We start from the raw sequence: 25548 nt of genomic DNA on the forward strand, positions 1-25548 counted from the left end.
CCTATACGTGTATAAGTGAGGCTGCAGCCCAATGTGGGGCCAGTGACTTTGCAAACCTACTCAGGCTGTTGTCGTTGTTGTTTTTCTGCACGATAAAGTCTTTTGTCAATTCTTGCTCCGGACCCCTCGATTTCTTTTGCACTCTCTCTCTTGAATTAGTCTAAGTGTTTTAAATCTCGATTAATCTACGTTACCACCCTGCAGAAGTCCTTGGATGGGTGCTACACCAGGATGCTACGAGCAGTGCTGAATGTAGACCAGAATGCCCACATTACCAACAAGGATCTGTACGGGCGGCTGCCGAGGCTCAACCAGAAGGTAGCATCCAGGAGGATGAAGCTGGCCGGCCACTGCCACAGACATCGGGAGCTCCCGGCCAGCAGGCTGGTCCTGTGGGAACCAACGCGCGGGCATCGATCGCGAGGACGTCCCGCGCTAACGTACGTGGACGTGCTTAAGAAAGATGCGGGAGCTGAAAGTTCTTCGGAGCTGGCCGGGTGTATGGAGAACCGAGAGGATTGGAGACTCCGATGGAAGCTCGTCTGAGGACGACCGAGAGAGACATCACAGCCGGTTCAGAATATTGTGTTAATAAAAAATGTTCATCTTTTTTTATTGAATGCAGGATATATGGGTGCATGTTATAGAAAATTAAATAATGTACATCGGTCGTAAACAAGCGCATATGGATATAAACGAAAACTAGGCAGGAGTTTTTCCAAACAAAGATGTAGCGCATTGCTCCACATGTTTGATATAGGCCTACATCCTTAATCAAAAATGTCAATTCGGTTAGCTTAAATTCAGCGTAGTAAACGTATTCTGACCCCGGATATCAATCACTCACCCACTTAATAAATGACAAATGCCTGAAATTGCCATTCAATAACATGTTATATCATCTGAAAATACGAACATTTGATTTATTTAGCTCCATCCTCTCAGGAGCCCCACAGGCCAGACTAAAGGCTGCCCTGCCTGGTCAGCAGCCTGCGTGCTGGTGTGGGACGATTAACGGGTCAGAGGAACACAACTCTGTCTGTTATACCCAGACAATAAGCCATAGCTGGACCGAGCTCACATTGTGTTGCATCAGGCTCAAACAGTCCATCTCTAATATGTCAGCCATGAAGCAGGGAAATCTGCTGGGTAAGATCAGTTTTCTACGTATTTAACATTTGTATTTGTGAACACAAACAAACACAGGACTGATGGTCCATTGTCAGGCGATGACATAATAAGCAGCATGTAATCAAAACACAGGGTGTTTGAACGCCGAAACACACACACAAACACACATACTAACTGCTGATGATGGATACTATTTCTAAAAGGTCTTCTTAAGTCATTTTCTGAAATTGACTACAGGCGGTCAGTTCAGAGTGTTCATCGAACAGTTCTGGCATAGCAACAATGAAGGGTAATTACTTCAACTGGGTAGCAGGACTCCTGTGTTAGTGAACAAATAACAAGATCCCTGACCACACATACAAAATCATGACGATAAGCACATCGAAAGCTGCTGTTACAGTATCCTTAAAGATCCTACAAAATAATCCAATTAGCTCTCTTCGGTCCAAATATGGTTACCTATATTTGAATTACTTCAATACTTAGATATAGACCAAAACATTTTTATTTTACATATATTTGCGCCTGAAATATTTGTGTGCTTACTCCTGGTATACAGCTGTCTCACGTTGAGATGAAACATGCCTGCACTGGCATTAAACCAAAGTGTTTTGTCTGATTACGTTGCTCTATTATCAACTGTAACTCATACAAATATAAGGTGAACTCTACCCAATCTAAAAACTCCCCCACTTTTTGAAAAGCTATTTACCATCCAAAACTCAAATTGCCCTCTGACTTGCATAAGAAGTGATTGAACAATAGGCAATCAAAATAGGACCTAAGAGAGGAAATCTCCCCTTTTATGGGAACTTTAAATGAGATTGATCCCAGGTTAGTTCTGTATAGCATGTCATCACAAACCATGTTAATGCAATGGTGTAATGTATATTGTATACCACCATGGGTTTCTTAATGCCACAAATGGCTTTAAATGCAATTTGTTTAAGGCTTTCATTGGTCCGCCCCAGATAACAGTATTGAATTCTCAGTTTGAGTTATTAAGGGAAAGCTGCATTTGCCAAGATAATAAAATAAACATGATGGACTTTGAATTACAACAATACTGTCTTTGATTCAGTCGTCTGCAGATGTTGTTCAAGTCGGTGATGATGAGGAGAACATACAAGGTGTGGATCCCTGTCATGAACATCTGTTGCTGGTTAACATCGGCTGCTACATCAAATGGGACCACGGTGAAGTCTGGACGTGGTGTCTCATGACAGTCAACTCCTGTAGTGCCAATGAAGCCTCCTAGGTGGAGAGCGCTAGGGAGGGATGCTACACCATCATATTTATATAAAGCACTTCTTGTTATCACTGCAGGGCCATGGGCCCCCCGACACTGGTTTATGACTAAATCAGAGCCGAAAAATATGATGCATTAGCAAGTGTTAATTCAGTGTATTCTGTTATGCTAATCATAGAGCAATCATGCTGCGTAAAGCGAACCATGTTTTTCCTTTTTGAATTTGTGCCTTCACCAACAATAAGTAATTATTTTGGCAGACTTTTAGAATTGTTATACTTTTAATCATCATTAATACTAATAAATTATCGAGTTATTCTTTTGAAGGTTCAAAGTATGTAAGATGTCGATTTGACTAGGTTTTATGGTTGCTCTGCAGCTGTTAAAGGCACAGTGCACAGTTCTGTCCTCTCCGAGTCTTCACCCTGAAGCCAACGCAGTGTCACAGCCTGTGAAAGTTCTCTGGGTCAGCGGCCCCAAAAGGGGGCCCGGACCCCAGGGGGGGGGCGACGGGCATGGGGGGCGGGCTCCTCAGCTCCTCCTGGTGGCCGTGCGACAGCGTGTATGTCTCCATGGCGAACAGACGCCACCTCTCTCTCGCCCTCCGCGCATCGTGCCATACCCTCCCGCCCCCTCTGTTCTCCGAGGGAGCGTCGGACAGGAACTCCTTGACCTGCTTGTGCTCCAGGCTGGCAGGGCTCACCCGGGGCTTGGAGCCCCAGCACGGGAGCACCGACCGGTCCTGGCGCAGGCTGGCTCCCCCGGCCCCCGAGAGTTTCGGGGGCTTCTCCCGCGAGCTCCCGCTGTTGTCCGAGCGCCGTCCCCGCTGCTCCTGCAGCTGGATGTGGATGGGGTGGGGCTCTGCGTAGCTCGGGGCCTGGGCCCCGTGGGGGGGCAGCGAGTGGGAGCGCACGCCCACCCGCTGGCTCTCCAGCCCGGGGCAGAGGGAGCGCACCAGGCCGCGCAGCTCGCGACGGAAGCCGGCGTTGAAGTAGAAGTAGATGAAGGGGTTGTAGACGTGGGAGCTCTTGGCGAACAGCGCGGGGAACACGAAGCCCCACGGGGCCATGTAGCGGTGGTCCTGGTGGAAGATGAAGAGGAAGGAGACCACGGTGTAGGGGCCCCAGGCAAGGATGAAGCCCAGGCTGATGCACAAGAACATCTGAGGAGATAAAGTTTAACATATGTGGATGATGGCTCACCTGCAACATCATCACAACAGCTTGAAGCATATGAGATATCATGCTCTGAGATACATTGTGTGTTCTATGATTTTACTGGGTTGAAAGGGATTTTAGTGGGACATCAAAAATCTTCTGCAATTGAAGAAGGCAGTCAGTCTAACGATGACCACTTGAGCCACTCAAAGGTCTTCACCTGTTAGAGGTCAACAGCACAGCATTCAAGATTAAAATCAATGACTATTTTACATTTTCAGGGCCTTTAAATAATGAATGACAAAGAAATATGAAAGTTCCTTTATAATGATTAGAAAGTTATAGTTGTTAGATATTACATCAAATCATCCAATCTATCAGCCATGAGTGAGTGAGAGGCTCTATGTATCTGTTTCGAGTCAACTGCTTCTCCCTGTGTCTGAGACAATTTCGATTCATGATCGCTCCCAGCTCATTTCTGACCAATCACGACATCACTCCCTGATTGGTTCAATAATGCATCTTGCCTAACAATCCCAAGCGCAGGAATTCAACACTTTACCAATGGGAGAGAAACACAGTGAGGGAGGGGGCAGTGAGGGAGGAGGCAGTGAGGGAGGGGGCAGTGAGGGAGGACGCAGTGGGAGGAGGCAGTGAGGGAGGGGACGTAGAACTCTCAAATCGTACCTAAAGCATCTTCAAGGACCTGTTGTACTGACACACACAGACACACACACAGACCCCCCCCCCCCTTACCATGGTGAGGCGTCTCTCGGCGTGCCTCAGGTTGCTGCGGAGGCCGCTGGACGTCAGTGCGGCGGAGAAGCGGTAGAGCTTGCGGAGGATGAGGCCCTGCGAGCCCACGATGGCCAGCACAGGCAGCAGCGTGAAGCCGGCGAAGGAGCACACCACGTAGGTGGCGTCCTTGTACGAGGTGTGGTAGCCCCTCCAGGCGACCGTGCAGGACAGGCCGTAGGGCTCGGGCACGTACTCCCCCCAGCCCAACAGCGGCAGGCAGGACCACAGCGTGGGCAGCGCCCAGGTGGCCACGCACACCACCTTGGTGTTGGCGCCCTCTAGCCACACGGCTGGGGAAGTGGTCAGAAGGAAGGGTTAGGGGATCGCTCTCTGGGCCCGGAGGGATATAACTCGCGCCCTCCAGGTAAGGGGGAGCGCGGACGCAAGGCCTGGGGTCTCTCAGCTGTCTCCTGTGTGGTCCGACTGGCTCCATACTGAAGTGACACTGCAAGGTGTTGAACTTGAAGGGCTCACTGCAGGATTTTAAAAGCGTGAATCACTTCAGAGTGCTGACAGGTTGTTTAAGTCTAACCACCTGTTCGGGAAAAGAAAGGCAGTGACTCCCGGGGGGAGATAAGGGCAAACATTTCTGTTCTTTCCGCACTCAGTAGAACAAAGTTTATCAGACCGTGGGAGGTCTGCGATGTGACGATATTAAAATTAAATGTTGAGGCCGGTCGCTGCGACCTGCGTTTACAGAGAGATGGTCAGCTTTGTGTTACAGCCCGTGTTCTGACAGCATTTTTCTGCTTCAACAAATTCTTTCTATTCCCTCATCAGACCACATGATTTAAGCTTGGCTGCCCGGGTCCGGGAGATGCTTCATGAAGCCCTACAGGGTGCACGTCTGTTCACCTTTTACCCAGAATACACTACCTGCTGTTGAACCTTGACCCCTATTGTAGCCATACCCAGACCCCGATCCACGGCACCTGAGGGCTTAACAACCTTGTTTCTTATCTATCCTGGCCAAAGGCGAGGGGGCGCACCACACAGCAGGGGGGCACCTCACAGAACAACACCCGTTACCGTGGAGACGCAGAGCTCCATCTGCCCGGCCACACACGGTATATACATCCGACCGGGGGAAAAACTGCAACGATAAAGAGAATATAGAAGCGTTTGACTGATTCTGAATTTGAAATTCATGTAAATGAGTTGTGCTTAATGTGTTTAATAGAGAGAACCCGGTACCATTTAATTGACAGAACAGCGAAGGAGCACCACCAAGTACCGAAGGAGAGAATCATTTACAGCAGCGCGGGGCGGTTGCGTAAAGCCTGATTCGTGTTGTTTGGTGTACGCTTATGTCCTTAAAGCGCACAAAGACCGCAGTATCGTTGAGCATCGTCTATACTCAGTAGTCCGAGTCTAATTGGGTTAGATGTGTTAGCTGCTGGAGTCGGACCTTCTTTTTAAGCCCTGTCTTAACGCCATCCATTCTACGTATCATGTTCAGTTAACGCTGCAAAAGCCCCAGCTTATCACTTTATTAAAGGGGACTTATTATACCACCAGGTGTGAGTGTGATTAGCCTTACAAGCCGTTTCGAAAATCGGCCTAATATGACATCACTAGTGGGTGTGTCCACCTAGATCTGTGCTGGATAGATGAGCAATGTTTACTTCAGTCCACTGGGTAGTGGGTAGGCTGGTAGATAGATCTATCCAGCACAGATCTAGGTGGATACACCCACTAGTGATGTCATATTAGGCAGATTTTCGAAACGGCTTGTAAGGCTAATCACACTCACACCTGGTGGTATAATAAGTCCCCTTTAATGAGTGTGAATAAAGAGTAAACATGCACAGCCCGTGTCAGGTAAATTTTTTTTTTTCATCTTTACTTTATGCGTTCCCGCATATAGATCCAACATACAATATTTATAATAATATTAATCATTTTCTCGTATCCATGGTTAATAGCCTATGTAAGCCTAATGTTTGTTGGCCTATTATAATGTAATGAAGTCAAGTCATATAGTACACAATTAAGCTATTATTTATGTCATTGTTTTAAACTCCGCCTCCGCCCCTATTTCTAACCAATCAGGATCTCTTACCTGATGTTTTCGGGGAATCCATCTAGCCATCTATCTCATGTATATACTTAGATGCCTACATCTATGATCTTCTTACCATATCTCCCACCCTACATACCATACTTCTTCCTTAACAGATAAAGCCACTTTGGCATCATTAACTGTCAACTCCCAGTCTAGATTTTCTGCACTGCTAAAATAGGACAAAAATCTGGAGAGCCATTAGCGCTGAGTGCTTCTGCTGCTGTCAGGTCGATCTCGGCAAAGCATGTGGAGAGCCCTCCTGAGGACACATTTCTGGCCAAGATTTCAATGGTGGTCTGGATGATGATTATTATCTGAAATAGCTATGCTTTTTACTATGAGAAATATAGATATTGTTAATTGTAAATTAGGCCACCATCCCTATGTGGAGTAAACTGTGTTCGTAAGGCTGGAATTATCTCCTTTCCTAAAGGATGGTCCACACCATGCTAGGAGATAAGATAGGAAGCATTGAAGCATCTTCCCTCAGCATTAGAGGATTTGAACAGCTCATGGCTGCCACTGAGATACTTCCAGGACATTGAACTCAGTCAGGAACATCTCGAAGCAGCATAACATGAGACTGTGGGAGGACAGCAGGTGTGGTACACTGGGTCCTTTCCCAGTGTGCTCACTTACTTTCTACCACCTATATTTAAATTGGTTGGTCAGGGCATTGTTACTCTGCTACTGTATTTTCCTGCTGTCATCATTGCTGTTTCATGCAACACCTCTCTATTCAGTCAAGCCTGTTACTCCGATCTCCATCTTGGCTGCTGACAAATTGAACGGTTTTACTTATAATGGTTACAAATGGAGTGAAAGGAAAATATAAGTACTTTAATGGCAGCCAATTATGACAGCTGAAAGCGTTCATCCATTGTGGAGTTGATAGCTCTACATGCGAGCTCACCAATAGTTACTGTCGTAAGAAATATATTTTTCTTCTATTGATGCTTCGAAGTTGATGGTGATGGGGAGTCGGGGACTTGATTAATGTAATTAAGGGAATACTAAATACATTTTCAATCAGGATGTGAAGGATGACCATGATCACCAATCAAGAAGTTCATATGGTGGAAGAGTTGATGGATTAGACCTTCACTCTACCTTCAAGCAACACAATTACCAGAGACAGTCAGCCTTGTCCAAAAATTAATTATTATATAGTCTTATTTGAAGCTAAAAAGTATGTTTGGGGTTGTAATATTCACCCAGAATACATTTGTTACGATGTGTTAACATGGTCATGGTGTGTTGTGTAACGACAATGTTACGACAATTTTCATAATGATAACTGAGGTACAATGATTTCAATTTGATACGAATATGCTTGATTGTGATTGCATCACTAATGTTGATTCCTTGAGTGGAAGTTTGCTTTCCTGAAGACAGACGACCTGTCTCTAATGAATAAATAAAGCTAAGGAGTTACAGCATGTCGTCGTCTGAGATTAAATGACAGAACCATAATGTACAAAACAAGACAGGGGTGAAAATAGCCTGCTCTGGTTTGAGCAGGCCATTCTCCTTTGTTGTTTTGAAAGGAGAAGAGGCCCGCAGCGAGGACATTTATTTTTTGCAAAACAAACACAGTTTAATGCGTTTTGCATCAACAGTTCTTTGTGTACTGTCTAAAATGTAGACCGTTGAATCAGTTGGTTATCAGTTTTATTGGGCATGTGTGTACTAGACATACAAGGAATTGAACACCATATATTTTTCTTTGCACTTAATGCATTCACAAAGAATAGTCTTACAGCTAAAACAAGGACAACATTTGATGCACGCGTGCAGAGTGCATAGAGGCTGACATAAATATGGGACGATTAACCGGTGGCTTTACATGCATGAGGTAGGTGGACATGAAAGTATACGAATGCATACATGCATCTACTAGAACTAGAATCAGATTAAAAACACAAAACACCCAACTTTCAAACACGGTTTGGAAGTTGCATTAAAGTCACGAGAGTCAGCACATCAAACACCGGGCACCATTTCCAACCCCCCCCCCCCCCACCACCACCACCTCATCCTCACCGTAGACCAGCCGGTGGCAGGTCTTCATGTAGTGGACGACGCTGATGGCCGCCACGGTGAACATGCCGCACAGGCCGAAGATGAAGCAACCCAGGCCGTAGTACACGCAGGTCAGGCCCTGGCCCAGCCAGCCGTGGCTGAAGGACGACACGATGGACAGGGGATAGAAGCACACGCAGCAGAGGAAGTCCACCGCGGCCAGGTTGACGCAGAGCAGCTCCGAGCCCACCGTCCTCCTCCTGCGGCGGTACGACACCAGCAGCACCACCCCGTTGCCCAGCAGAGAGAGGGTGACTGTCAACAGGGAGAGGGTGATGTCAACAGGGAGAGGGTGATGTCAACAGGGAGAGGGTGATGTCAACAGGGAGAGGGTGGCTGTCAACAAGGAGAGGGTGATGTCAACAAGGAGAGGGTGATGTCAACAGGGAGAGGGTGATGTCAACAAGGAGAGGGTGATGTCAACAGGGAGAGGGTGGCTGTCAACAAGGAGAGGGTGATGTCAACAAGGAGAGGGTGATGTCAACAGGGAGAGGGTGATGTCAACAAGGAGAGGGTGATGTCAACAGGGAGAGGGTGATGTCAACAGGGAGAGGGTGATGTCAACAGGGAGAGGGTGATGTCAACAAGGAGAGGGTGATGTCAACAGGGAGAGGGTGATGTCAACAGGGAGAGGGTGATGTCAACAGGGAGAGGGTGATGTCAACAGGGAGAGGGTGATGTCAACAAGGAGAGGGTGATGTCAACAGGGAGAGGGTGATGTCAACAAGGAGAGGGTGATGTCAACAGGGAGAGGGTGGCTGTCAACAAGGAGAGGGTGATGTCAACAAGGAGAGGGTGATGTCAACAGGGAGAGGGTGATGTCAACAAGGAGAGGGTGATGTCAACAGGGAGAGGGTGATGTCAACAGGGAGAGGGTGATGTCAACAGGGAGAGGGTGATGTCAACAAGGAGAGGGTGATGTCAACAAGGAGAGGGTGATGTCAACAGGGAGAGGGTGATGTCAACAAGGAGAGGGTGACTGTCAACAGGGAGAGGGGTGGTGGATTGATTATTGCCTTCCCCGTAGAGTGGAAACTTGTCTTCTGCTTCAAACAACATTGAAGATACAAAACGACATGCATTATCGCTTTTATTATTATGTGAGTGTGAGGAGTTGCAATGTACCACATCCTTTCCAAGGTAACAAAGTAACAGTGCTTTTCCCGAGGTATCAACGTTGGGACAAACACAGGCTTGGTCACCCACAACCCTTATGGTGAGTCTGCTACATTTCTTCCCTTGTTTATTCCACTACAACATCCACACTTGGGACATAAAATGTAGGCCTGAAAAATAAGTACATATTGATCCAAAGCCACCCCTGACATCTAAATATATCAGGGGAAGACATCAGACTTAGTCTCTAGAGACAACAATGTGTCAAAGATGCTACATTTCAAAAGGCCCAAGTTTATTCACAACCTTGCTATCAAATGATTCGGCTTGGCCTTGCCTATTACTTTGCTGCTTAGCCCATGGACTTCCAAAAACCAATCAATTGAGTTCTGAAACTCAAAATGGCCCCCAGAATGTAAAACGTAATGTGTGTGAATGCCCCTTTGACAGGAAACAGTATAGTGGCAGAGAAAATCCTAGGACGGTAGACTGTAGGTGAGCATTATTCACCATCTCCTCCAAGACCATTAGTCAAATTGCCAATGCTTCGGCCGCACTGGATTGGCATTCTATTTTCCATATAATTGCTTATGAACCCTGTTATCTATTTGGTTCGAACTTGTTAGTTGAGGTGTAAAACACATGCATACTTCAAATACGTTTACTGAAATGTGCTCTTTGTCTGTCCTTTAACAATCAATTGAACCAATTTTCTTGGACTCTTCACAAAATCTCAAAAGCAATACGATGTGGCTGAATAAACGGCACCCTTTATTGACCCCATCTGTGTGGAGAAAACGCCCACTAAACACATACACATACTAAACATGTGTGGATCCCACTGATGATAATCAACAGTCCTGCCAGTAGTGCACAGGCCTGCAAGGAGGAGAAGGATCACGGGTTGATCCCCACCAGGCACCTGGTTGGAATTCTTGGAAAATATATTTTTAATCTCCATGAATTTTCACCTGGTTAAATAAAGGATATTGATTGATTAATATGGGATTGTTAGTTGAGGTGTAAAACACATGCATACTTCAAATACGTTTACTGAAATGTGCTCTTTGTCTGTCCTTTAACAATCAATTGAACCAATTTTCTTGGACTCTTCACAAAATCTCAAAAGCAATACGATGTGGCTGAATAAACGGCACCCTTTATTGACCCCATCTGTGTGGAGAAAACGCCCACTAAACACATACACATACTAAACATGTGCGGATCCCACTGATGATAATCAACAGTCCTGCCAGTAGTGCACAGGCCTGCAAGGAGGAGAAGGATCACGGGTTGATCCCCACCAGGCACCTGGTTGGAATTCTTGGAAAATATATTTTTAATCTCCATGAATTTTCACCTGGTTAAATAAAGGACATTGATTGATTAATATGGGTCAGAGGAAACAGCTTGTCTATGATAAACTTCAAAGCAACGGCCTGCTTCTTAGCAACTGGAACGTCAACAGCAACAACGGGATCAGGTAAGAGATTGCCACAGAAAAAAGGGAGAGGCCAACATTGGCAAAGTAATGGCTCTATAATTGTGTTTGTGTAAGTGTGAGTTTGTGTGTGTGTGTGTGTGTGTGTGTGTGTGTGTGTGTGTGTGTGTGTGTGTGTGTGTGTGTGTGTGTGTGTGTGTGTGTGTGTGTGTGTGTGTGTGTGTGTGTGTGTGTGTGTGTGTGTGTGTGTGTGTGTAGCCTGTGCCTTTGACCTGTTCATGGAGGAATCCTATTGTACAAAAAAACTGAAATACCATCCTCTAACATCTGCCATTGAAAGCTGTGGCTATAAATGTGTCCTCATTGTTCTTGTCTTTGGCAGTCTAGGCCATGTGCATAGGCTGGTGGTCAGTGGACTTAACATCAGTGGACTAAGTAAAAGAAGGGCCAGAGTCGCCAGACAGCTAGCTAAGTACTGCTCAATATCAACTGTTATAGGGAGCATGTTCATCTGGAAAAGGAGATGTTTCCTGTACCCTTAATGATGCATTCCCATAACAAGATGTTTGTTGGTCAAATAGTTGTTGGATAATTCATCACATTTGGTTCCTAAAATGATATTAACTTGTAATGTGGAATCAAATAAAGTACATAAAATGTGTGTGTGTGTGTGCGTATGTATACAGAGGAACATGTGGCAGCACTTACCACAGTGTGTATTTGTCAAAAATGTGGTCGATAGTGTTAATATATGGTCGATAGGGTTTACATGTGGTCGATAGGGTTTACATGTGGTCCATAGTGTTTAAATGTGGTCCATAGTGTTTAAATGTGGGCGATAGTGTTTAAATGTGGGCGATAGTGTTTAAATGTGGTCGATAGGGTTTACATGTGGTCCATAGTGTTTAAATATGGTCGATAGTGTTTAAATGTGGTCGATAGTGTTTACATGTGGTCGATATTGTTTAAATGTGATAGACAGTGTTTAAATATGGTCGATAGTGTTTAAATATGTTCTTTTCCCTCACTCTCCATCTCATCCCTAACTCTCCACCTCAAGCTGGTGTGTAGTGAGCGTTCTGGCGCCGATTGGCTGCCGTGCATCACCCAAGTGGGTGCTACATATTGGTGGTGGTTAGTGAGGTCCCCCCTTCACTTTAGGCGTCTTTGAGTGTTATTAATTATTATTATTCTTCATGTTTAACCTCTGTTTTCCTTTTATTCCTAGTCTGTTTTACATAGTTTTGAATGATGACTATATGCTCTGTAAGGTGACCTTGGGTGTCTTGAAAGGCGCCTCTAAATTAAATGTATTATTATTATTATTAACTGTCCGTCCGCTACCTCAAGGCACTATCCTTCAGTATTGGTATTTTATACTACGACTAAGCACTGGTCTACTAATAGTGGAGGCACTGTCCTTGAACACACATGGTGTTTGAACTGAGCTTACTTTTGGGCATTTGGCTGTAATGTGCTGATCTACATTGAAGCTACCAGCAGTCTTTCTGAGAAATGGCATGAAAACAAAATCCCAGTAAATGGTTGACAACCTCCAGCAGTAGGGGCTTCCTGCGTGTTTGAAACCTGTCATGGCGGCTTGCAAATATTATATTTGATGGCCAGTTTGCATCGATATGAAAGACATCGGACTTCAAGTTATCGAAAGCTATTTCAGCTTGCCATTTATTTATGCACTGCTATAATGTTTATTCAGTCAACCCCTCAACATTTAAAGGGATACTTCACCCAGTCAGAACCGGCGTTCTATCATTATAAAATCGTTTGTAATATATATAAAAAAAGATTTTTTTCCCTCAATGTAACCCAGTCTTCCCTTGGCCCTGCTTTCCTGATCTAATTTTCTCCCGAGATGACGTCAAATGACGCGTTTGACGTCATCTCGGGAGAACTTTGCTTGCCTGCTAGAAGGGCAGAGGACTACAAACCACTGGTCCCGCACATTTGTGAGCCCACCACTAAGGAATGAGGGGGGGGCGGGAGCTCGCGTACCAGATGTAAACACAATGTCCGCCATGTTTCTTCATCGTTTAGCTAGAGAACAAATTTGCAACGTGAAACAGCCAAAGTGGATTTTGAAAATGTATTGATGGATTCAGACATTCAGGGCTATTAGTATGAGCCAGAATACAGCCAGGAAGAATTGACACAAATAGAGGAGGAGGCTGCTACCGCCGCAGCTGAACAAGCCCTGCCTGTTGCCGAGGACGAGGAGCCGGAGCGCGCCGGTTTGCTCTGTTCGCCTATAAACACTTACACAGAGTCCCTGTGCTGCAGCAAATTTCAGCGATGCCAGTTTCTTCTAGAATAAATGGCTGAATCTGGCAAAGACGGGGCCATGTGTGTAACCTCTCACCCAGGCTTCACGCCTCATCTGAACAGTCTGATATTGGATACATATGTCCGGACTCAGAAAGTGAACTGGAAACGCCAGCCAAAGCCCGCCGGGAGAAACAGATGTCTGAGCATAGAGCATAGTGTTTTTTTTTTACTAACACATTGGCTACATAGTTTTGAGTCCAGAGGAACGTGAAAATGTAGCTATCAGAAAGTAGCTGATCTTAATAGCAGAGCATAGGCTAAAGTTACGTTAGCTTGAAGTCTGTGTAATGTATAGGCTACTCAAGGCATAATTTATCTGGCTTTGCTAATGTTGTTTTCTTTCTTTCTTAGACAGTATCGGCTACCTGTGTTGTCCAGGCCATCAGAGCTAATTACCCAGCACAAGATGGGCAGTACCGTTGCTACCAGGAGACAGTAGATGCTCAAGATGAGCTGTGACCATTTTGACTCTAGCAAACACACCCTACACGTTTATTTTTGTCAATATTTCATATTTTTCATGAATAAAACTCCAAATTCATGTTGGTTGTTGTGATTTGTTTACTGTGCTGTTATACTAAAGTAGGCCTACTGTATAAACACTTATTTCAATTGGGGAGAAAAGGTTGAGCACAAATACTTGATATGCTGAGCTACTGTAATTAGCAAATGTTTTTATGCTGTACAGTTATATAGAAATGATGCGTTTGAAAAAACTAGGGCAGAAGTCTAGTCAACGTATCACAGGGATATGTTTACACAAAGTTTGCTTGCGCTACCACTCGCGGCGGGGCGGAGTGGGGCACTTATAGCCACCGGGAGAATCCTCCCAGGTCCGGTCCTCCCCCCCCCCCCCAACACCGTTCTTTTTCCAGTAATAAAAAAAAAAAAAATGGTAAAAATTAATGATATAATTATAATTAAGAAAATAAAAATGTGTAAAATAGGCCACAGTTCTGCTCTGTGCGGAAGAGAATTGGCGCTCCGAGAATGGGACTCTCTAAATCGACGCCACTTCGACCTGGGCGGGACTTTACGTCCTACGTCACTCGCTATGGGTGTGCATGTGTGCGCGTAGCCGTTTGTCTCAGGGATCTGTGCACGAACTCCCTTGCACTACAGGATTACGAGCGTCAGTGTCGTATGCGATGGAGGGTGGGTGACATTCCTACAGTCTGTGATGATAGGCTATATTTCTACAAATGACATGACGAAACAACACGAACTAAGCTAACATTAGAGTAGCCATACCAGATAACGCCATACCAGCTAACCCTAACTATTTCTATTAAACTCTGAACCACTTTGCAACAGGCAACTGTGTGTTGGTGTGTCTTATTGCTTCCCACGTCTGCGTCTGCATCTTTCCCACTCCTGGCTAATAGTTTCAGCTTTTGTACTGTATATCAGAAATGATAGCACTCAGGCATTTCTCTAGGTATCTTAAGTTTCCTACTGGAGTCATCAAAACTTTGAACTTTGTTATTGTAAGAAATATTGTGTTGCAAAAACACTTTGTGTCTTACCCTTACCGTTACCCTAACATTAACCCCAGTAACATTTCTTCATCATAAACGACAAGTTACGCAAAATGGCATACAAACATCCAGTCCAATATGAAAGAAAAAAGCTAGCTTCATTAAGGAATCGAACCCCTTCTCCCCGCGTCAATGAGTTGTTCTCTGACCACTAACCCATCAGGTCTTAGTTCAAGAGTTAACCACTTGACAATCTTCAAACTTCGGTTGCCTAGAAATTGTAAAGACAGTGATGTGTGTACATTGTGCGAGTATCCTTCACTCGCGATGTGTGTGCAGTCCAAAATGAAAGAAAAAACCTTGCATCACTAGGGAATCGAACCCCCAATCATCAGTCTTTAAACGTTGGTCGTTGGTAACTGTAAACAAAGAGATCGCATTTTGTTTAACTGCTAACTAACAAACGGGTTTATGCGTTCACTGAACAAAGATTATGGAAATAAAAGACCACTTTTCCATCAGAAAAATCATCAGAACCGTTATTACCAACCCATAGACACTAAAAGCCAAAACCTTTCTCACATGCACACCCATCGCAAGTGACTGCTACGCGCACACATGCACACCCATAGCGAGTGACGTAGGACGTAAAGTCCCGCCCAGGTCGAAGTGGCGTCGAGACCGGTAACCATAACAACGCCAGTAAACAAAAGCACTTTGATTCTGGCCGTAGTGCTCCCCGCACTACAGCCATCCGGAGGCGCACCGAGCTTTTGGGCGTGAATCACGCCCAAAAGCTCTGTGCGCCTCCGGATGGCTGTAATTTTATAGATAATATCACGCCGCGTGATATTATCTATAAAATTATATTATACTATTATATATAGAACGTTATAAGACGTCATTAACTCGTCTGAAATATACCAGCCAGCACATACACATTTGACTAGCAGCTTGTGCTAGCTCCCACCTAGCAATAACGTCAATGGTGGAGCTCTGGCTAACTGGCTATCTGGCTGTTTTTCTGTCAACTGCACAACTCGTTAATGCCTGACTTCGGAATAAATCCGTTATTTTTGAGCACTTACATGCATCCCCCTCCAGTATCCGCCTCTTCTTTATTCTGGCCTTTTCAGCCCCTCTTTTCTCTTCTTGCCTTCCATGAGTGCCAAAACAAGCAAAAGCAAGCAACCACGAACTTGCTCGCCTTCTCTGTCTGACGCGTCTTCAAGGGTCATGCCATCAGACGTGGGGCCGCGCATATATTCCCCTACATTTCCGAAAATGGACTTGACCTGCAAGCTGTTTATTGGATAAACGCATTTCCCATTCCCAGGAGTCTTTGCTCCATTCTACGTCAATTCAAGAACAAACAAATTAAAGTAAACTGTAGTTCGTATTATTTATTTATGGCCATGAAAGTTCTGTAACGCCTGAATAATGAAGAATTAAATGAAGTAAAAAATATATATATAAAAAAAAAAACATGACTGAGACATATAGAGTAGGCAAGTGGTATAAATATTGGTTGGATGTTCACGAGATATATATTGTTTATCTCGGGGAATTTGTCAAAATGACAACAACGTACTGCATGTTAAAGGGATAGGCCTACTTAACCGGTGGAGATATGAAGGTTATATGAAGTAAATAATTCTATGTATTATAAATGTGCAACATCTTTTTAAATCGGTTCACCCTAGCCTGAGGCAGAAAGTGTCTTTCCGGCTCAAAAGTAAGAAATCCTCCAACTACCACAGTGCATTGCGCTCGCTGCACCGCCCGCCTGTTTCCGTTTGGAGGGGGAAGGACCCATGGTCCTAGCGCGAGATAGCCTCCTACCACTCTCGTACTACATTTCATTTGCACAGAGAGTCTGGACGTACTCAATTGACAAACGTTAATTATATATTTTTCTAAAGGTTGTAGTAAGACCATATAGAGGCCTTGACTATATGGAACAAGTTGTGGGGCCCAAGAGTCAATAATGGCGACGCTATTGAAATTTAGACATTGTAGTCATTATTACGAGATAATTATCTCATAATTACGAGATAAATGCCTCGTAATTATGAGATAATTATCTCGTAATTATGACAAAAAGATCTCGTAATTATGAACTATCTTGTAATTATGAGAAAGAAGATAAAGATCTCGTAATTATGAGATATTTTCTCATAATTATGAGATCTATATGTCATAATTACGAGATAACCAGATTTTTCTTTTTTGTGATGTGAATGCAATGCGCCACCGTAACAATCTGAATACCCCATTAATACAATTAAATAAAATCTGCATTTGCTAATAACTTAGGCCTACTTTTCATTCCTTCACATTTGTGACGCTATCGGTGTGAAAGGGGTAGACCCATGGGTGGATTACTGCACGGGCACACCGGGCACATGCCCAGGGGCCCTGAGCCTGAGCCTGAGTTACTAACAGTGGGGTCCAGGGCCCCAAAAGTTACTAACAGTGGGGTCCAGGGCCCCACAAGTTACTAACAGTGGGGCCCAGGGCCCCACAAGTTACTAACAGTGGGGTCCAGGGCCCCACAAGTTACTAACAGTGGGGCCCAGGGCCCAACAAGTTACTAACAGTGGGGCCCAGGGCCCCACAAGTTACTAACAGTGGGGCCCTGGGCCCCACTGTTAGTAACTTTTAATGTTGCATTGTCGAAGCAATCAGTAGAGAAATACAAAAATTCAAGCGAAAACAGCAATAGTAGGCCTATTACTACTGAGTAAATAAATTAATCAAAAGATCACTAGGGGGCACTATTTCAGTTTGTGAATTTGAGACCGGTCACGAACAAGTCACTGTCATTTAAACATGGAGCAACGGCGAACTCTAAGTGGAGCGTTGAAGCAATGAATTTATTCAGTTCAGATCATTTATCAAGCCTGGAGATGATGCAACCCCAAAAGGACTGCTACGAATTATAGCCTACTCGATTGTGGACTGCAATCTATGTTTCCAAATGTGTATGTAGCGCTACGGCTTTTTCTGACTGTGCCCGTCAGTAATTGCGAAGGGGAGCGGTCATTCTCTCTTCTGTCCAGGATTAAAAATGAACTGAGGACGAAAATGTCACAAAAACGCCTCAAGGCACTTTCTCTCATGGCAATTTATGATATCGTGTGGAGGATTTCGCAAGGAACAGAGCCCGGAAAAAATGCATTTCATAGGTGAAATGCATTACTGTCAATTAATGTAAGGAACTGTTCGTATTGAGTTGTTTTAAGTCGTTTTTATTTGTGGTTGAAAGCGGTGCATTCGAAATTCCTTCAAATCGCCAAAAATTGCATAAATTATATGTTTTTTATCCTGTTTTGGTTAAATAAAGATGCATTTATTTGTAGTAATTATTGTGAGGTTGCTTTTCCTGTGCCCAGGGGCCCGTTGTGTCATAATCCGTCTATGGGTAGACCTACTTGGCTGAAAGAAATAATTAAGATAACTGACATTGTTTGTCCCCAAACAACATCCATTAATTAAAGTATACTTTATTTCTAAGAACATTGCACATCTTAGCCTATATTTTTTATTACTTTTGGCTGTATGAGTCAAAGGCATATGGTTATATCAAGTTTAACCCGAGACCGCTTCTTTGTGTTGTTTTTCTTTAATGCTCTTTCGACAAAGTTACAAAGTGACTCTCACACCAAGCCACCGAGCAGCCTGCCCCCCGGAGCCACCCAGCAGCGAGCCCCCATAATCCAAAGCAGCCTGCCCCCCTGAGCAACAGCAACCTGCCCCCCGGAGCAACAGCAACCTGCCCCCCGGAGCAACAGCAACCTGCTCCCCGGAGCAACAGCAGCCTTCCCCCCGGAGCCACCCAGCAGCCTGCCCCCCGGAGCAACAGCAGCCTTCCCCCCGGCTGTCAGAGACCCACACAGCAGCCTACCCCGCGGCTTTCAGAAAGCCACACAGCAGCCTTCCCCCGGCTGTCAGAGACCCACACAGCAGCCTACCCCGCGGCTTTCAGAAAGCCACACAGCAGCCTACCCCGCGGCTGTCAGAGAGCGGAGATAAGGACTGACGGACAAGAGTGCAGCGACGCGAGTTGTTAGAGAAAAAGCCAATAGGCCTATCTTTATTCCATAAAAAGTGAAAGCAAGACACTTACCAACAAAAATAATTGCCAATCCTAGGCATATGTCAGCACCAGGGTCCAATTTCGAGGTGTATATAGATATGGGCCCGTTATCCGAGTCTTCATGCAAGGTGGAGTTCAGAGACATGTTGTATAGGCAAAGCATAGACAAGTAGTGCATCATCCACTGATGAAACATTATCAATCCCGTCACTCCTAGTTTTGGCAGCATGTTACGGCGCAACCCGGCAGCCAATCGGATATTACCATTGCATAACAACGTAACGTAGTAGACAAGACTTCACCAATTCACCGCAGTAGAATATAATGACATTACAATAATGCCTAGTATTACTAATATTTATGTATTATATACTTGTATCGTGTAAATTAAGTTGAACATCAAAATAGGATTGCAGGTGCCATCTCCTGACCTACTTGGACACTACAAGTTGCAACACAACTGACAAAGCAAAACAAAAGATTTTTTTTGAGTAGAAAGATAAAGTAGACTTTATTTGATGGGGGTTGAGAGCCAACATAAGGCATAGCATTACAAAACGTTCCCCACACTGTTGTATGTCACAGAGACTGGAATGGTGCACTGACACAGACTGGACCTACAACGGAAAGCAGACTCTTCCTTAAATAGGAACACGACTGAATAAAAGGTAATTCCCAAGTCATCCCCAGAATCTGGTGAAACCCAGTTAATATCCGGTACAACAAAAACAGCGATCTCCCAGTGTCCGAAATACACAGAAGTGGACTCCCATTGGGGATCTTGTAGGCTGTGAAGTCAGGAGTGGTCCCACAGAGAATGAATTCAGAAATGGTTGAAGACTCAGGACACTCGTCAAGGCGGTTCTATGGTGTGTGGTTTGCACATGTGAAATGGCAGCACTACAATACAATGCAGCTCTTGTTGGCGTTCTATCTGCAAAACTAGACAATCTTTCAGGTTGCAGTTTAAAGACATTGCTCTGACAATACTGCTTTAAAATCTGCTTAATATTGGAAACATTTCTGTATTCATTTCAGCTGCAATCAAACACTAAGGTGTAAATTGTCTTTTGGCTCCAAGTCATGTAGTTAAAAAAAATAAAATAGTTAAGCTTCACGCATAAGATTAACAAAAAAAAGCAAAGAAAATACATGAAAAATACAAAGACACCAGCAGAATACTAACATCCTTTAATGTCTCACTCAGAGACGCTGAACAAGATTAACTTCTACAGCTCCAGTCATAATCATAGATAACTGAGTCCTACAAACCGGTTGCATTCAACCCCATTCATAACTGATTGGACACTAAACGCTGCTCTGTATAGTTAGATTTTTTTTGTTTCTGTTTTTCTGAGGTTAGGTCGTGCCCCCTCTTCTATTTACACCAATACTCTTGATCTCTGGTCCCAGACACTCTAGGGTTGTGCCTTGTTTCTTCCCTAAAAGGTTTTTAGTCATTTGAAGCAGATTGGGAAACACATGGAAAGAAAATAGACACAATCTTAAAAATGGCAAATTCAGCATTCAAACTGCTGCTCATATGATCAGTTCAAGTCATTATAACCCCCATCCCATAATCCTATATAACCATACACTGAATATCACAAAAAAAATCTTTTCTCTGTTAAGAAACTAAATGTGAAAGGATAAATCTCAGATCAGACAAAAAAATAATAATTATATACTGTAGCCACACTGTAACATCCAAAAATAATTTCAAGTTGAAATATATCTTTTTTTTCTGCCCAGGGGTTGCTGCCATTACAAGTCGCTCTACATCATATACTGCTGAGGTCTCACCATTGTCCCCTCCCCCCCCCCCCACCCCCATAATTCCACTCCTTAACCCCCTCCCCCCAACCTTACAGCCCGTCCACGGTGTCAAACCGTCAGGTATTAGGAAAATATATATGAAGCAGTAGGAGTCCTGGGTCAATAGACCCCCGGGGGGCCCTCGGCCGGCACTGCGGGGGCCGGCGCGTCCACCTCCATGTCCTCGTTCTGGGCTGCGTCCGGGGGGCCGCCGCCGCCTCGGTTGTTGTTGTTGTTGACATTGTTGTTGTTGGCGTTGGCGTTGTGGAGCATGTGGCTGTTGCTGTGGGCCAGGCCGGAGTGGCTGATCTGCAGCTCGTCCAGCTTCTCCCACAGCTCCTCCCTCTCCTGCTCCTTCTTCTTCTCCCTGGGAGGGGGGGGGCACGGGGGTTACAACAAGTTGGTCAAGGAATGGAGACACACAGAGACCCCCACGCACACAGAGAGACCCCCACACACACAGAGACCCACACACACACAGAGAGACCCCCACCGCACACAGAGACACCCACACACAGAGAGACCCCCACACCCACACACACCAACACACACAGAGAGACCCACACACACAGAGAGACCCACACACGCAGAGAGACCCCCACCGCACAGAGAGACCCACGCACACAGAGAGACCCCCACACACACAGAGAGACACCCACGCACACAGAGACACCCACGCACACAGAGACCAACACGCACACCGAGAGACCCCCACACACGCAGAGACACCCACACACACACAGAGACCCCCCCGCAGACAGAGAGACCCCCACGCACACAGAGAGACCCCCACACACACAGAGAGACCCCCACACACGCAGAGACCCACACACACAGAGACACCCACGCACACAGAGACACCCACGCACACAGAGACACCCACGCACACAGAGAGACCCACACACACAGAGACACCCTGTCGGCTGGAGCCCACTCACCGCTGCCGGTCCGCTTTATAGGAGGCCGTGAGCTCATCAAAGAGCGTGCTATTCATCTCCATCAGCGTCTTCAGCACGTTGTACACCAGCGAGATAATTGTCCTTCACCAACACAAAAACATATGCCATAATCAACAACATGAAGGACAAAAGGCTAACAAAGCCAGCCAAGACCTGCCCCAAGCAGTAGAAAGGCACCTCTTCACCCATTATTTAGGATGAGCACGTCGGAGCGGGCTTAGAGTGGATCAAGACTAGGGATGGGTATCGTTTGGGTTTTATCCGATACCGGTGCCTACTCTGTACTTTTCAAACGGTTCCGGTGCTAAAACGGTTCTCAAACCGGTACATAAAAAAACGAAACGGCACACACTTGCATTAAGCAGAAAGTCAGCGGACACTGAGTTGAATGGCAACGGTGTTTGCTAGCCTACTTGATATGCAAGATTTACGGTTGGCATCAATTACTCGACTTACCCGAAGAGGCTGCTGTGAGTGCTGTGACGGATACATATCTTTTTAAAATTACAAATAATTGTAATTACTCACTGAAAGCAGGCAGGCACGCATCATGGCGCAACATTACTGACAAAGTCATATTAAGTAATATAACTCATGTGCGCAAGGCAGCCACAGGAGACGCCAACATTGTTTTCAACCGCTCGGTACCGCGCTGTATTAATTCCCAAGTTTTGAAAAGAAAAAGTATTTGAAGCGAATAACGACTCTGTTTTTGATTTGTTTATTTGGTTTTTGAACAGCAAGTTTTGGATGCATGCATTGGCTTTGAGTTTGTTTGTTTGTTTCTTTAAAATTACATTCGCTCGACACACACACACACACACACACACACACACACACACACACACACACACACACACACACACACACACACACACACACACACACACACACACACACACACACACACACACACACACACACACACACTACAACCTGCCGATCTTCAATCAAAACAACATCAAGTAAGCGATGCCACAGCGCGTTGACAAGTCCGTCCCGAGTCTCGAGGCGCCCATAGGCTTTATGGTTTATATGTTTGAAAGCCGTGACACACTCTTTTACCAGTTGGCCTGAAATACCACGCCTCGCAGTCATGGACCTATAAAGAAAGTCGTAGTCGTAACATGCTTGTTTACCGCAACATTGAGAAGGGTCCCGTCTGAAACAGAGTCGCGCAGCGCTGCGTTCCGAACGTTGTGTAATCAAATACACCGGTATGGCGGTAGGCTATATAAAAAAATCATATCCTAACGAAAATACACACCGTTATTCAGTGAGAACCGGTATAGCGCCCAGCACTAACGCAAGTTGACGCCACAACACCATGGGGGCGGGGCAGGGGGCGTTAAAAAACATCAGGCACCGTTATGAGGAACCGAAATGTGTGTTCTTATTCGATCTCGTTACAACCGTTTACGTCGGAACCGGTTCCCTACTGGAACCGAGTTTCGGTGCTCAACCCTAATCAAGACCCACTGCCTTCCAGCCGTCTACCAGGGGATATAGAGTAGAGTACGCTCGTCTTCTGTTGACTACAGGTCGAGTTTTCCCGCTCCACTGTTACATCATTAAATAAAAATATGTATCATTGATTATGGAGGTGCACACTTGCTGAGATTGGAGGAAGAGCTCTTGATCCGTTTGCTGTTGCTGAACAATCAGAAGCATGATGAAATTAAGTCAAGAAATAGGGTTTGATGGACTGGAGGCCACATCGCACTTATCTTCACATAACAAACATTTTTTGTAATTCTGTCCTGATACTTTAGTATTCGATAATGTACAACCCATTTATTATATTGTATAATTATAGCTTCATTATTATAACTCATATAACATAAGGGTTTAGACAGAAATTCTTAAGTTAAATTTACTACCTTTAATACCTTTTTTAATACCTTCACCATATTTTCTTAATACCAGCACAACTTCAAGAGAGACCATAGGAGTTGGATTAATCAAGATGTCCCAATGGGACTTGGTCCATAGTTTTTAATCAATATGTCACAAATAAAAGTAGACATAGACAGAGAGTGCCAGAGGGAGAGAGTTTTTGTGGCAGTGTTGAAGTTAAGTTATAATTACCTCGTTAAATATTGTTATTTCAGTGTAAAGGTTTTACATGAAAAAGTGCCGCGTAGTAACGCGTTACACACAACACTAGGCGCGTTTACATGGACACTCCTGATCCGATTAGATTTCTAATCAGAATAGATCTATTCCTATCATGCAATCCGAATGTACTGTATATAGGCCTATGGCATTTACAAAAGTGGTAAGCTTACGTTCGTATGTCTCTCGCGCAGAACCGTTATGTTGGTCTGGACTTATATGATATATGTAAGGGATAAAGTTGTAGTACAGAACGCCGGTCATTATCGGGTAAATAAGCCCCGACAGGGTGAACTTGGCCGCGAAGCGAAGGTGTCTTGCGTCGCCCTGAAGGGTATTATTTTCCATAATGACCGGCGACGTTCTATACATTATTGCACGGCTCCTTGCCAAAACAGCAGAAAGACGAAAGACGTTGACGTCGCTTCGAAACCGGACGCGGTGGGGTTGTTAGTTACCGGACTACTTATGGCGTGGTAAGAAAGATGTGAATCAGGCAAAAAATACACTTTCCTTAACAGCGGTCAAGTTCGGTATGCATTAAAGTACCGACTGACCAATTGCGAAATACTGCAGCTGCTGATGCCATCCCTCCAAGTTAAAAAGTAGCCGCACCCACCCCAAACCAATCGGAATAAGTGTATATATGTCGATTATAGCGGACTACACCACCTCTTCTCTTTCTCTTCTATAGCACATAACCCCGTTGTCTGATTACAGTTTAATTCATTTTTCACAATTTACCAGCTCTCGTTTTGAAGAATAATCACTGCACCATTCGTTTCAATGGAAATCGCGATGGTCTGTACTTTCAACATAAAGTGTAGTGTTATCTGATTACAGTTTAATGTAACAGTAAGCTGACAACATCGCTAATTAACACCGCAACTGCAAATTAATCACACAGATATAACCATGGCAACCGGTCAAACAAATGTTATTTTTGCGATCATTCTTTAAACATCGATTCCCCCAGCCAGAGGACCGGAAATTTGCATTTCCCCATTATTGTTAATCAGCGCCTTCTCTACAACAGCAGCAATGGATACGTCCAGAGCGCCACACTTACGGGTTCCAGTGCTCTTTAGAGATCCTGTACAGACTGCCGAACATGATGGGCAGGACCTGGTCGATGTTCTCCTCGATCAGGCTCAGGATGTACTCGTTGTTCCAGAAGTAGAGCGCCCGCTCGGCCACCTGACAGCAGAGGAGAGAGACGTTGGGACGGAGCAGCGGAGAGACACCTCCTGGATGTTAGTGCTGCACGATTTGGTGAAAAAGTCATATTGCGATTATTATTGCGATTGCGACATAATAAACAAATGGTGTCATGAGTCTACTTGCTTGGTTATCAAGGAGAATGCACACAGATTGCTGATCATTTTAAAATAAGACAAAAAAAGTGTGTACAGTACTTTTTTCAAAATAACAATATTTTACAAAATTTAATAAAATAAAAAATATATTTTTCAAAATAAAAGGCATTTCTGCAGTGCAGGTTTGTTAGGTTTCCTCAATAGTACAACTAAATGGAATAAATAAGAAAATACAAATGTCTAAAATAAATATATATATATTCTTTTTGCACATTTTTTAAAAATTAAATCGCAGCCCTTTGCGGTTATACAATCGCAAAGGCTGATATCGCGATTGCGATTAGATTAATCATGCAGCACTACTGGATGTTCACCAGGCCCTGC

The 25548-nt window shown here is 44.7% G+C and overlaps 2 protein-coding genes across 2 annotated transcripts in view; both read right to left on the reverse strand.

Annotated features, from left to right (window-relative positions):
* Nucleotides 1-583: 583 nt before the first annotated feature.
* Nucleotides 584-19985, reverse strand: opn8c (opsin 8, group member c). Its single transcript, XM_060042480.1, has 4 exons — nt 18990-19985; nt 8444-8737; nt 4294-4625; nt 584-3542 (listed from the first exon to the last, which is right to left on the reverse strand). Exons 1-4 carry the CDS (start codon nt 19186-19188, stop codon nt 2823-2825), a joined length of 1545 nt encoding a protein of 514 aa, XP_059898463.1. The 5' UTR covers nt 19189-19985; the 3' UTR covers nt 584-2822.
* A 150-nt stretch (nt 19986-20135) lies between these two features.
* ppp2r5a (protein phosphatase 2, regulatory subunit B', alpha isoform) overlaps nt 20136-25548 on the reverse strand; it is a 38260-nt gene continuing 32847 nt past the window's right edge. Inside the window, exons 11-13 of the mRNA XM_060042481.1 lie at nt 24918-25045; nt 21713-21814; nt 20136-21141 (exon numbers count right to left, since the gene is read on the reverse strand). Of these exons, the coding sequence (XP_059898464.1) occupies nt 20895-21141; nt 21713-21814; nt 24918-25045 (477 nt within the window). The 3' untranslated portion in view covers nt 20136-20894. The remainder of the gene's footprint in view (nt 21142-21712; nt 21815-24917; nt 25046-25548) is intronic.

Source organism: Gadus macrocephalus, chromosome 21 (assembly GCF_031168955.1).
Source record: "Gadus macrocephalus chromosome 21, ASM3116895v1".
Classification (NCBI taxonomy): domain Eukaryota; kingdom Metazoa; phylum Chordata; class Actinopteri; order Gadiformes; family Gadidae; genus Gadus; species Gadus macrocephalus.